This window comes from Opisthorchis viverrini (genome assembly GCF_000715545.1).
Source record: "Opisthorchis viverrini unplaced genomic scaffold opera_v5_45, whole genome shotgun sequence".
Lineage (NCBI taxonomy): Eukaryota > Metazoa > Platyhelminthes > Trematoda > Opisthorchiida > Opisthorchiidae > Opisthorchis > Opisthorchis viverrini.
In genome coordinates this window covers 792,653-806,758 of record NW_008751701.1, presented here as the reverse complement: position 1 = coordinate 806,758, position 14,106 = coordinate 792,653, and the positions used below count along the sequence as shown (strand labels likewise).

Here is a 14,106-nt window from a genome sequence, read left to right as displayed (position 1 = left end):
TTGGGGGGGGGGGTGTACAACTCAGTTGATTTGTATCGTTCTAGAAAGCATATATAAACATTGATGCTTCGTCCTTGGTGATTGCATGTTATCAAAAACAAAGTACATAATTTCTTCAAAATAGTATGCAGGGTTTGCGTGCTGTTCCTCATATTTCACAGAAAACTAGTGTTGAGTATCGAGCTTCACTGTTGTTCAACCGTAACTTGCCTGAGGAAAGCCTTTCGGTGAAAGACGCGAGTGGGGATCCAGCTCACCACAAGCACTTTTATGTACTTTCGTTTTCAAGCATTCGCCCACACGTTTTGGACAGAACCAGGCGTCATCAGTCAACGGCTTTATTTTACCGAATCCTCAATTTGCGCGGTCCTCCCCCTCCCAGAACGGTGGCTACACCAGCGGTACCTAGACCACTGGTAGTCGCTTTGCTATTTCTCTGCGAGCTCGAAATCTCACTGCTTTATAGAGAAATCTGTTGGAACCTCGAGAAGAAGATCGTTTTGATCCATAGTTCTCATGAAAAAGTGTCTTTCTTTCGTTTGTTCCTCTATGTACGCTTTGCTTTCGCATAAAACGCATTGTTGTCTACTTTCAAATTTTCCGTGTTCGATTTCTCAGGTTTCTTTAGCGTCATCTGTTGTGCGGGTCGCTGAAACCCGATCCCGATCAGATGCTACAAAAGAAATGAGGAAATCTGATAGAGATCGGTGAGTAATCTTGCTTGATGTATCCAGTGTTTTGTGATGACTTTGGAATTTCCCAACATACCCCGTTTTGTAACCCACCGAATTCGCATATTTTATGCACTGATTGACCGAGGTGAATCATATTGCATGACTTGGTAAGAAGCACGAACATCCTTACCAGTCAACTCAGTCCCCGGATGGGGACTAGACAAATCGATGGCTAGTTACCATGGCAGATATGGTTGTGTCACGCAACCAATGGTGCTCTTGCATCACAGCCATCGACTTCATCGCCTGGCTCTCACTTCCTGCCATACTGGACAAACAGATTGGGCCGTCGCCCCCAACTTGTGACTTCCCTTCCCGTATTCTCCTTATCCCAAGTGGATGAAACATCTACTGCACTTCGTTGCATGGTTTGTGAGCTGATAAACTGAAGTGAACGTAATTGAGCTCGTAGCTTTAGTTACTCAACCCTTGCCGCTACTAACAGATCCATATCCGGACAGTTGTGATAGTTTATCTCCATTGGGGCGAGATGGCTCAGTGGATAGAGCGCCAATTTACTGACCAATTTCCCACCTCTAGCTCTCGACTCCCCCTGTCTAGGCTTGGGCAACCTGGCAGTATCCCAGCCCCCGTGCTTCTTTCGGGTGGCATGGCAGCTAAGCACCGATAAGGCGACCTTACCTCCATTGTCTATGCCTAGAGGGTCTGCGAAATTTCGTTTCTTCTGATCAACTATATGAACCCAAGTGTTTGGATATTTGGTCAACACAACGGTATAAGCAGTACACCATCCTCGAAAGCTTTTTGAGGTTGTTGATGGATGTCTTGTTCCGCATAACAGCTACCACAACATGCGTTCGGCATTCTGATGATCGAGAAGCAGTCGAACTGAGCGCATTTTACTGTCAAATTTGTTGCTATTCCGATATCCCCTTGGTCCGTTGTTGTGGTAACTTATCCCTGCACAGTCCAGCTTGCCAACTCTTTTGGGATGGACTTTAGGAATGGGAGCTGAGCGCAGTACCACCGTATCTGAATCTCCAAGTCAGTATTTTGATAGGCCGCACTCTTCAGTATGCAGTGATGTTTGCACGGAAGCAACTTTTATCGATGCACTAGGATCTACGATGTTACGATAGAGTAGCACCAGCTACTTTTGGGTCTGTCGTTTCCTTTAAATAACTCTTTCCAACTTGGTGTAGACTTCACTAGTGACCAAAAGTCGACGCTTGCATGCAACAGTGACTATACCATTATAAATCGATGCAGAAACCTGATGTTTTCCCCCGCTGCTGAAAAGCAGATTTATTGTACTTCATTGCCTCGTACTTTTTTGCCTTCGGATTGCCAGTGATCAGATGAGTTGACTAGCTTCGATAACCAGGTGTCAGCTTACTAGCATGGTCAAGCTGAGACGCATGTGTTGGCATCGGATTTAACACCTGTTTGATGGGAAGTGATTTGACCATACATATTCTTGAAGCATTGTGGAACATTGACCCCACGGACCTGTCGATCAATTCGCTAAACTTGGCAATCGTCGCCGAACCGGTTGAGATGACTTACAAATTCCTAACCCGCAGCGGTGCCTTCCCGGGTTATGGTTGCTCATATTTGAGGCGCTGATATCTACCTGCTACCCTAACGGGGACTGTATGCAAGGTCCCATTTGGCAGATGTCTAGTCATCCTTGATGTCTTTCTGTCTCGTCTTTGTAAGTCACTCAGTCCATTGGCAGTCATCTCATCAGCAGGACACTTTAAGCACACTGTCAATAGGTACGAAATGACAAAAGCTGTATCGCTACCGGCTCGCGGTAGCTCAGTAGTGAGAGCACGAATTTACTGACTTGAAGGTCCGTGATGAGGAAGGTGTGAACTTTAGACTTCCGGAATTAGGGCCGAATATGTGAAGGAAAGAGGAGAAACACAGTTTATATCAAACTGCCTCAGCCAGATTCCAGCTTGATCAGTCTTCGGTTGGTGCGTTCGATAGTTGATGTGCCTTCTGATCAATGAACGTGTTCTTGGCGGCATCATAGGCAGAAGAAGCGTGCGTTCACCGCTGTTTCCGGTTTCGGTTTTCAACTGCAGGGAGACGCTTGTGGTTATACATTTTGAGGAGTGACCATGTTCCTGACCGTCAAAATGAACACTCACCGCTGTTGTTTCGGTTTTCAACTGCAGGGAGACGCTTGTGGTTATACATTTTGAGGAGTGACCATGTTCCTGACCGTCAAAATGAACACTCATCACTCAGCTATTGTTCGACGAATAAAATTTTTAGGGATAAGAGCTGAAGAATCGATATTTGGGAAAAGTGTATCGCTGAGCGTGGGGCTTATGGGTGGATTCAATAAGATTGTGATCAGATGAGCCAAATGGGGCGGAATAGCGAGCGTTCTGGAAACACAAGTAGGTTGGGAGCCTGGGTAGTGTCATCTGGGACTCTTGGTGGGAAAGAAGGAACTGCTGCTTGGAAACAGTTCAGAAACACGATCTGTATGACAGGTATGGGGCCACTGTTCCACCGAAACCACTGTGGGTTCAGATCGAAAAATACATTCACAGTCAGTGATCGATAAATAGATCAGAGTCAAGTACCACTGCCGTTTGTTAGTTGATAAGGTCGATTTTAGAAGTTGAGGGAGAATAGCATAAACCAGACTTCCATTTAGGGCCATCCGTGAAAGCCGTATTGGTATGCCAATGGGTGTATTTCGCTAATTTGGTGGATCATAAGGTTGATGGAAATTCGGGGACTGTGCCTAACTGATGGGCCCTAAGAAGGGCGAAACCGGTCTTGGGTTGTCAAAGCGTTTTTAGCAACCCCACGAGTAGTGTGTTACGTCTATACAATGCATTGCGATACTGGTGTACCATATCAACTGAACGATGAGGCGGCCTGGTGCAGCACATTCAGTCTAAGAAGAACGTCATGAACGGAGATTCAGTTTGGTCTCCCGTGGAAGCCAAATCGGTATGCAGTTGGGTGTATTTCGCTAAAAACGGGCCAAAACAACCGTGAGCAAAAAACGTTAAAAGTCGTGTATGTACGCGTCAAGAGTAGAGGGACGTGTGTCGGCCGGAAAACAAGCATGGGCAAACTCCGTCCTCATACTAGGGGTGATGGTGCACTAAATAGCTCGGAGCCTTGGAGTTGGATGAAGGTGTTGGACTAGGCGATTTGGGTTTCAGAAGCCGTGGAGGAATTTAGCTACTGGTTAGCCCAGCGGACGTTACGACCGAGACTGAAAATCTGCGCTTGAGAGACAGAACAGAGAGGAAATCCTTGATCATCATCATCATCATCATCATCATCATCATCATCATCATCATCATCATCATCGCTATCGACAGCATGACATCAGTGTTCAACACCAATGCTTCACTGCCGTACAACCATGACTTATTTGAAAGCCTTATCGTGGAAAAAAATAAAAAGAATAAAGAATAAAAAGTGCTAGCTCACTACAAACATTCCGAGGTGCCTACACCTCCAGACACTCACTCAGGCAATCTGGAGAGAAACACACAAGAACGCCATTCACATCGGTTGGTGGCCATACCTTGCAGTGTTTCCAACCAGGCGCAGCGGGGCTTACGCGGTCCACATCCTGGAAGACGAGTATCATCGACAGCACCAAAACGTTTCGTAACCTTTTTCACAGCCCTCTGCCAGGTCAAGGGTTGGCCACCTCGCTGCTACGCTGAATTGCGTACGGAAAACAGCACATTCTTCGGCAAACGATGGTTCGGTATACGAAATATATGGCCTAAACAACTCAGCTTCTGGTTCCGGACATACTCTCCAACGGAAGTACTCGTTGCACAACAAAAATTTTGCTTTCCAATGGCATTGTTACGGATTTGCCGACACCAACCCACACGAGCTATGGTTCTGAGACAAAGATAGTCGAATATCTGAAGACGTCATAGCTTCGCTGCGCGAACAGGCCAAGTCTCATAACCATACAACAAAACATCCCGCACTCTATCTCGATACACACCACTTTGACGCTATAGGTGTTTCGAATTAGCAGAGGCATTGACCTGTTACACTACAATAAGAACTAATACAACTTCCAAGATGCGTAAAACGCTCCACAACTTCCAGTGTCTCTTCCAGGATTGTAAGTGGCGTGTTGAGTGACTGCATGTCCACCAGCATGACCTTACACTTTGTGGGTACAAAGTGTATACCAAAGGGCGGAGACTTTGGTCAGTTCATCCAAAAAACTGCGCCTTCTCCTTCTCTTTGAAGATAAGAACCATGTCGTCTTCATGTTCCAGATCGAAAAGGTTTCCGTTACAAGCTTTTCGAACACTAGGGTTTTGGAAACCTTCCAGAGCTCGTCCCATTATCTTATCGATCACAAAGTCAAAAGGAAATGGATGGAGTGAGCACCCCTGACGGATACCGCTATGTGTACGGAAGCTTTTGGAGAGCTCTCCGTATACTCTCACACGTCCACATTGGTCTTTGCACCTTCCAGTTATATAGCTCAATCGAAATCAACACCACGTAAAAATGTCTTGTGACTGTGTGGTAACTAGGTGGTTGTAGTCTAAGTATTTGAGTGGGTGAATCACAAGAAATAAGACAAGGAAGACCGGATGTAGACAGGCTCTATTGAGGATGAACCAGTTCAAATAATAGAGCTGTGGCTAAGTTGGCTACAACAGAGGTGAAATGAAATGTTAACTAAATATTAATGAAGATCGAATGGTTCATTAGGAACTGACCGTCCTAACAATACGGTGCACGTTTGTAGTGTCGGCGTGTACCCCAACGAGCTGAAGTTGTGACGCCAGGACGGGCACTCTATCGAGAGTTATCCGGGCTCATTCGTCAAGCAAGACGCACTGACATTGTGATCCTTGCAGGAGACAGACGGTACAGACGGCTGTGAGCGACTTCTCCAGTTGTGTGATCATCATGGACAGCATGACGTCGGTGTTCAACACTAATGCTCCGCTGTCGTGCAGCGTGATTTATCCAGAAGCCTTAGTATGAGGGAAGGAATAAAGGTAGACGGAAAAAGGACTTATTTGTAGCTTACCGCAGTCATTCCGAGGTGCCTACACCTCCATACGCTCAATCAGACAATCTAAGTAGAAACTGACAAGAACACATTTAGCATTGATCAGCAACCATACCTTGCAATGTCTCCCGCCAGTCGCAGTGAGGATCTCGTGGCCCCTACCTGGAACACAGTCTCCTGGCCCTCCAGGTTGGGGGTTGGAACGTGTATGGCGACTTGTTCCGTAGAAAAGGTAATGCATTTGCATTTCCCCGCCAAACACCGCTGCCTTGCGGTTAGGCTTTTGAGCCAAAGGCTTTGGTTGAGGACCCTAATCGCCCTCCTGTCTAGGTGTGGGCGCCCTGGCAGTATCCCAGCCCTCGTACAACCATGACCTACAACCAATCCTTGATCCATGATTCATGTATGATGAATAAAGGCCTAGTGTTCTTCCTCAGGGGCCTCGACTGGCGAACTCGCTACTAATTGGGCGGTGGCACTTCCGGGACCAACAATGTGGAACATCCACAGTTGTTCGGCTGTAACATCCTTTGGGTACCTATTTGTAATGCAACCTGAAGGATGAGGGTGGCCAGATTGCCCAAGCCTAGACAGCTAGCTAGTCCTGTTTCTCATCATCACCATCACCTCATGACATCTATCAGACACGACATTGCTGCAGTTTCCCCATAGACCTAGGGCACTTGTATCTCCAGACACAAAATTTTGAAAGGCTTTGTGAACAGCCCTGGTTTGGGCTTAGCTTTCATGACAAGATCATTCATTAGCTGCCCATAGTAATTAATTCTGGGGATGAAGTCAACTCTTCTAGGAGGTGGGATGACTAAATACCTTTGGGTATTTAGACAGTCATTGGTGAGAACTTGTCAGTTTCATCTAATGTTTTTCTTTTACCCACAACACCTTGTGATAACTTGGCATATTTTAAATTGCTCATGCTCACAGGGGGAGGCGCATGCTGGGTATTCTGCAGGGCACGTTAAATCAGTTCCGCGCCGAGTCCGCCGCAGCGATTTTCAAGCCGCAAATGGCCAAACGGCTTCAGGTGGATAAGAAATTGGAAGCTCGGGCAGAGGAGGAAAGACAAAAACTTCGACGAGAACGAGCTCAACTGTTCCGGGCACGTCGTGAACAGCAGATGGAAGTTGCTTTGCTGCAGCAGAAAATGCGGTTACTCAAAGGGGTGAGCCACTGGTTCTGCTTTGCAGTTTTTCCGTTTACTTAAGTCACTCCTTAAGGTTCATCCACATTGCTGAGTGAACCTGTGGCACCCCTTACACAAGGGGGAGATTTACTTTGAATTGATTTTTTCACTGATGGATTTTCCGTAAAAGTGTTGAATCAAGAGTCTCTGTTCCCTCCAACATCATCGGCGTCCGTTGGGCAGACCTATGGCCGCCACCTCGTTTAACTGACTAGGTGGCCGTGGTCTCAACCTTTGGTGCTGCAGCGAGCTCCATCCGGCGACGAACACTAAAAGTAGTGGTCAACATCCGTGTGTGCTCTGGTTTTACGGGTAGACAGTGAGTTTCACACACAACAGAACGGACGCATTCGGAACAGAGTCGCCAGGGTCAATCCCTTCGCTTTTTTGCGTCATTCAGATATGCGCAAGTTTTCCCGTCTCGGTAAGCTGTTTTCGCCTTCAGAATTGGCAAGCGACTGACCACGAATCAGCAGAAAACAAATAACTATGTCGTTCTAATGCTTCATGCTCACTGTGAAAATGAGAGCATTGCTAAGTGTTCATAGCAAACGTACTTCATTTATAAGTAGAACATAAGGTCGACGGAAACTCGGGGACTGCGCCTACCTGATGAGCCCCAAGAAGGGCGAAACCGGTCGTGGGCTGTCGAAGAGTTTTCAGCAACCTTGTGAGTAGTTTCCTTTGCTGGAAGCTGTTCATCAACATTTGTGTTGTCGATGGTCACTGAGTGATTTGCATCCCTCTTGAATGCGTAATCTATATTTGGCCATGTCGGTCAGATCGCCTGCGTTGTGGAAAAAAGTTGAGTCCGACGCCTAAAAAAGGAGGATTGATCCCTCGGATCAGAGCCGACTCCGGTTCAAAGAAGCCAGTTTCACACAGAAACTCTTCGAAGCCTAAGGAATGTCACTAGTATTTTCATGAGGGAAACTACTCACAACCTTGTGAGTAGTGTCCTTTATGAAAATATGCTGCGATATATTTTAAATGAAGCTGAGGCGGCTTTCGTGCAGCACATTCAGCTGGAGAACGTTATAAACGGGAGATCCACTCGAGTCTCCCGTGAAAACCAAATTGATTTGCAAATGAGTGTCGAATATCAGTACTATTCTCAGAAACTGAGATATGCCACAAGTCAGTTGTGTCTTCCTTTTAGCGTCTGCCACACGAGTAGCCAATGAAAACCAGGTAACTTTCTAAGTAGTATTAGTAGTGCCGCATTCATGCTGTCAATTAGACACCACTAGTCCAAGGATATGCTGCTTTCCTTCACTACAAAAGTTTACCGATCCGAATCGTTTCTTTGGTCCACAATTTGCGCGCAACTCTGCTTCTTGATTATTCAGTGAACTTTGGTTCCATCTGTAGGACAATACTCATGCTCCGTGCGGGCTGTTTTGTTATATGGCTGTGAGACTTGGCCTATTTGAGCAGCGGGACTGAGACGTCTTCATGTGTTCGACAATCGTTGTCTCAGAACCATAGCTCATGTGGGTTGGTGTCGGCGAACCCGTAATGAGGCGGTTAGAAGGCGCGTTTTCGGTTGTGCAACGAGTACTTCCATAGAAGAATGTGTCCAACACCAGAATCTGCGTTGGTTTGGACATGTGTTGCGTATGCCGAACCGTCGTTTGCCGAACAGAGTGCTGTTTTCCATACCCAACTCAAAGTGGCGTAAACAGAGAGGTGGTCAACCCTTGAATTGGTAGAGGGTGTCAAAGAGATCACGAAACGCTTGGGTGTTGTCGGTGCTACTCGCCTTCCAGGATGGGAACCGCATGATCCTCACTGTGCCTGGTTGATGACATTACGAGATATGGCTGCCAACCGATGTCAGTGGCGTTCTTGTTGTCAGTTTCAATCGAGATTGCCTAAGTGAATGTCTGGAGGTGTAGGCACCTCAGAATGATTGTGGTAAGCTAGCACTAAGTCCCTTCCCTGTCCACCTTTACTCTTTTCTCTACAATAAGGCTTTCACATAAATCATGGTTGTACGGCAGTGAAGCATCGGTGTTGACTACTGATGTCATGCTGTCGATGATGCTCTAAACTGCAGTCTGTTCTTCAGCTACGAAACTGGAGTGAAGTTCTGTCTAGTTCTTTCACCTTTATGATAGCTTTGGAAATAATTTTTCCCGTTTGCTTGCCTTCCCTTCCTGTATTCGCAGTTTGAAATGTGGAAAACGGAAATGGAGAAAATGATTGGCTTCTGTAGAACAGAAACATCGCCGCACATATTCTTCCGCCCAAAGGTTCACAATGAAGAATCAAGGCGTCGTGTTCTCGAAACCGAGGAAGTCATAAACGGTGAGTGATTCGTATTTGTCGTGTACCTTCTGCCCTCTCGATCCCAACTTTCATTCATCGCACAGATTTTACCTGACAGGATCTCAGCCCTCGGGTTGTACGAAGGCTGAACGATTGTTTTTTTATTTTATTGTTTCTATGTGGCGACCGACGAACTTCGGAAGGGTGGTCACAGTGTAGAGGGGCAAAAATTTTTCGAATGTGTCGCATAGCCATGTCATTGCTACAGGAGGGGCGTTGGAAGGAGGGACTGAGGTGACTTATGCTAATACACACTGCCGTTTTGATTGTTGTCTGCCTGTGTGTCCTCATGTATGGCCTGGTGGTGAGAAACAGTGTGGTTGGCGGGATTCCGGTATTCTTACTCAGTCAACAATCTTAGTTGGGGGTGTTTGTAATAACCAGACTTGAGGGATCTATTCAGGAACGGAAACACCGGTTCCCTTAGATTTGGTCATGTAAATGAAGTTACTCTATGCTGAAAAACCGAGAAGCAGTGTATAGCTTTTTCACCCTTATTGGGAATCATCGGCAGTGCTTGTCTCACTCCAGTCGGGAATCTCGAGCCTTTGACCTCTCGGCTAGTAGTTGGGACCGTTCGGTCACGAAAGGCGATGAACGCTTGAAGTGTTCAAACTACCGACCGGGAGGTCACGGGTTTGAAACTTCCCACTAGAGCCTCGTGAAAAAAGTAATCGTTCAGCTGTAGCACCCTTTCGTTGCTTAGCTGCCATGCCACCCGAAGGAAGCACAAGGGCTGGGATACTGCCAGGTCGCCCAAGCCTAGACAGGGGAAGTTGAGAGGCAGGGGTCGGATTCGAACCACTGACTTTCCGTTCAGTAATTTCGTCCTCTAACCACTCGTTCCATCTCTCGTGAGGTGCAGACCGCTGATGATTCCCGATAAAGATGAAACAGCTACACAATGCTTTTAGACCTTTCAGCATAGAATGGGGTCAATTGCAGGACGAAGTCTTCATTGGAAGGGGAGTTATTTAGGACAGTGACGAGTACTTCATCAAACATCCACTTATTTTGTCATCAGTTGAAACCCACACCCCCAGACTCACTTAGACAGTTTCCTGTGCTTACCCTTTATTTTTTGCATTTATTTAGACATCATAAGACATCGCCGCAGGAAGATCGACATCGGTTTCGAGGAGTCGGCAATTTCACGCAGACGGCAGTTTGTTTCACAGACAGATAAGGACATGGACAGTGATCATGAGGAATCTACGGAGCAGCACAGTCCTCGGGATTGGTCGCCACCTCGCAAAATCTCAACAGGCAAGAGTTCGGAGTTCTCGACCGGGAAAGCTCGACAACCGGGATCTGTTGTGAATAGAATCACCGCTTCAGGCAAACGGCGTCACACTTCCGCGGCTCAAATGGATACCGGGGAGCTTTCGGACGCCAGTGAAACATTCGCCATCGAAGGAGACGAGGAGCCGCAACTAATGGAAGAAGAGCACACAACTGTTGTAATGACTACCACTCACTCCGGTCTTCCGGTATCCTCCTCTCTGGTGAATAACACCGGAAACACTTTCCGTTCCAAGGACAGACAGTTCGAAGAAGATTCTCTGACATCGAAATCAGACACCCGAACTGTTAGGATGGATGATCCGAGCACAGAAGACACCACGATGACTGACGCAGCGTTCTGAATTGCGGTATTGTGTGGTATTTTACCGAACCCATTGTATAGACTTCCGGTCCCCACTCGTTGGCGTGACAAGGACCACTTTTTTTCACGCCCATTCTTGGTGTACGACAGTCTACCCTGTACAGGAAGTTCATGCGTTTCCATCACCATGATCCGTGCCTGTCACACACATGGAAATTGTGGCGGTTTCTTGTTATACCGAAATGCATGTGCTTTTTGCATCCTTGCTCCGCCTTTTTTTCTCATTCCCTGTTTCGTTTTATGCTCTTCCGCTGGGTAGCTTGTCTGCGTTGTGCTTGCTTTCCTTCAGTCGGTCAAGATGTCAGGCAATGTATAGAAGACCACGTGGAATCGATGATAGTTTGAAACCCCATGTGGGTCAGGTGTGACTGGATGACTCATTGTCCGTAAATAAGTAGTATTCGCGAGCTCGAGATAGCTAAGTGTGTAATGCGCGAACTTACTGACCGGAAGGTTCGTGGTTCGAATCTAACCCCGGTATCTCGACTGCCCATCTCTAGGTCTGGGCAACTTGGCAATATCTCATTGTTCAAGTTGCATGGCAGCTGCACGCTGGAGGGATGTTACAGCTGAACCATTGTTATTTATTTGGTGTCCAGAAACGCATCTGAGACATCAGTTGCTTCGCAGTCGGAAGCCATTTCTTTCAACCGTTCAACAAAACAGCCCTTATTGTAGCCTGATACACGCCACTTTAGAGACCCAGCAATGTGCCGTTTTGACGCCACAAGTGACACAAATTAGTAAGCGTGGCATTCTGGTCTTTGAGATTCGTGCACTGACTTCGTCAGACACACTTCCGTCAGAATTTATACAACTACTGAAGTATGTAGCATTCTTGAATCGCAGGGAACATGTTCAGAGTCTGCACGTCCTGAAACGTGACTCTACACTTTGTACGTGCAAGGCGCATGTTGATGGTAGTCAGTTTATTCAACAGTTTGTGTTTTTTTGTTTCCCTATCGCCCCCTACCTCTGTTACAAGGTCAGGAACGATTAAACGGATGTTTGTACTATGAAGTGACTAATAACAAGCGATTGTGTTAGATGGGGAGTTGTTACAGGGACTATTGTTCGTTTTCTGCAAAGATTATTATGCTATGAGGAGGTGGCTCGTGTCTGCGAGTCGGAATCATATGACTGCAGCGTTTGACTACTGATTTATACCTATCAAGATTTTGCGTGATTGCTCGCTAAAAGAAATATCGAAGACTCATGGCGGATTGGTCAAGTACATCTGTTTGCAACATGTCAAACGTGCTCCTTCTGTAGCGATCGGTTTGATCCCCGTTATCAATAAGTTGCAAGGTCACATGTAACGATAGTTTCGTTTTTTCACGTCGACCGATTCATTTCCCATCACTGTCGTCAGCCGACCGACTGCGTCAGATTTTCCACCTCGGTTTCGTGGTCTCTGACACCAATTTGTGTTACAATGCGGAAAACAGGACATGTTGGTCCTTTTGGTCAAATCAACCTCACGATTTCATCCGTAACCGGTTGTGTGGACTCATCTTATCTTTGCACTGTCACTCGCAACTAAATTTCTGAGAAGGCGCGTTTTAAATTCATTTTAAGAGCTTGGGTGGCACTGATTTCGAGGAGAGGGGAATAAAGGACTGATATGACCCGAATAGACTATTGCAATCATCAACCAGCTGTGGTGGTCCGCCTTCCAGGATGAGGTGTACGCGACCCGTGTGGGTCTGACTGCAGCCATTGTAAGAAGGCGGGCGCGATCGTTAGAGCACGAAATTACTGACGGGAAGGTCCTTGGTTCTTACCAGACCTCTGCCTCTCGACTTCCCCTGTCTAGGCTTGGGCAACTTGGCAGTATCCCAGCCCTCGTGCCTCCTTCGTGTGGCCTAGCAGCTAGGCACCGAAAGGATGCTACAGCTGAACGATTGTAAGAAGCTAAGACTGATCAATATCATTTTGAAAAATCAATAAAAAATAGCTAAGACTGATCAATGTCATTTAAAAAAATCAATAAAAAATGGATATCATTGGTCTTCGTGTTATCAGTCTCTTCCCAGCTCAGCTAATTGAATACTTGGAGGTGTAGGTACCTCAGAATGCTTGCGATAGGTCAGCACCAGGTCTCATCCTTCACCCATTTTTCTTCCCACCCTTTGAAAATAGTTGATTAAACGTTATGGTTGTACGGTACCACTGTCAACGCTGACGTTACTGTCTCTATGTTGATAACCAGTTGGGGTAGTTTCCAGTCGAACCCGAAATCCCGTGTTGGTTACCTACGTTTTTCCATTCATCTCCTACCCTGAGCATGACATTATCTTATTTTAACTCCAAATTTTAGCGTTCTTCCAAACGCTGTTCCAATACATTGATAATAATAATGGTTCAACTGTAACACCCGGTGTCAAGCTGCCATGTTACCCGAAAGAAGCACGAGGGCTGGGATTCTGCCAGGTTTCCCAATCCTAGACAGGGGAAGTCGAAAGGCTGAGGTCGGGTCCGAACCACGGACCTTCCGGTCAGTAGATGCGCGCTCTAACCACTTGGGCCATCTCGCCCCAACACAACATTGCGATCGAACCGTCTCTGGTTTACTCACTTTCAAAGGACTTTGCATCTTATAACCAAACGTTAGTTGAAATATCATCCAGACGTTTGGACATTTATCTCCCGTATATTTGGCCCCCGAATTTTCAATCATCGATTAATAACTAAAACTTTTGAGCAACCAGAGCCGTACACCCAGTCTGGCCCCGCACCCTCTTCCCAGTAATATTCCACTGACCGGAATGTTCTCCTGGCACAAATTGTGACAAATCTAACCAAAATTACCATAACAACCAACCGAATTCAAGGGCGAAAGACTACAACGCAACACAAACCGGGAACGGACCAATCGAAAGTGGATTTTAAAAAACAAAGGAACTGTTCAACAAATCAATGGAATACGAGTTATGCGGGCCACAACGCAGCGCGAATCGCGAAAGGGTCAATTGCAATACCAATTAGCCAGTCACATGAAGGGATTTAGATATTATTCGAAAACCATAGAAACATTAACGATGTCTCCCCAACTGGAGATGAAACGTTCGCAAGCTAATTGCCAGGCTCAGTGACAAATCAATGGCCATTTGATCGAACATTCGTCTAATACATTCCATCTAGTCCCGATGAGGGACATTTCCAT

At 46.5% G+C, this 14,106-nt stretch overlaps 1 protein-coding gene across 1 annotated transcript in view; it reads left to right on the top strand.

The window, feature by feature from the left end:
* Window positions 1-11,112, top strand: part of T265_03246 (hypothetical protein) — a gene marked incomplete at both ends in the record, with an annotated part of 17,535 nt that extends 6,423 nt beyond the window's left edge. The window contains 4 exons of the mRNA XM_009167679.1: window positions 619-707; window positions 6,685-6,922; window positions 9,115-9,253; window positions 10,370-11,112. Coding sequence (XP_009165943.1) covers window positions 619-707; window positions 6,685-6,922; window positions 9,115-9,253; window positions 10,370-10,920 — 1,017 coding nt within the window. The remainder of the gene's footprint in view (window positions 1-618; window positions 708-6,684; window positions 6,923-9,114; window positions 9,254-10,369) is intronic.
* Between the last annotated feature and the right edge of the window lie 2,994 nt (window positions 11,113-14,106).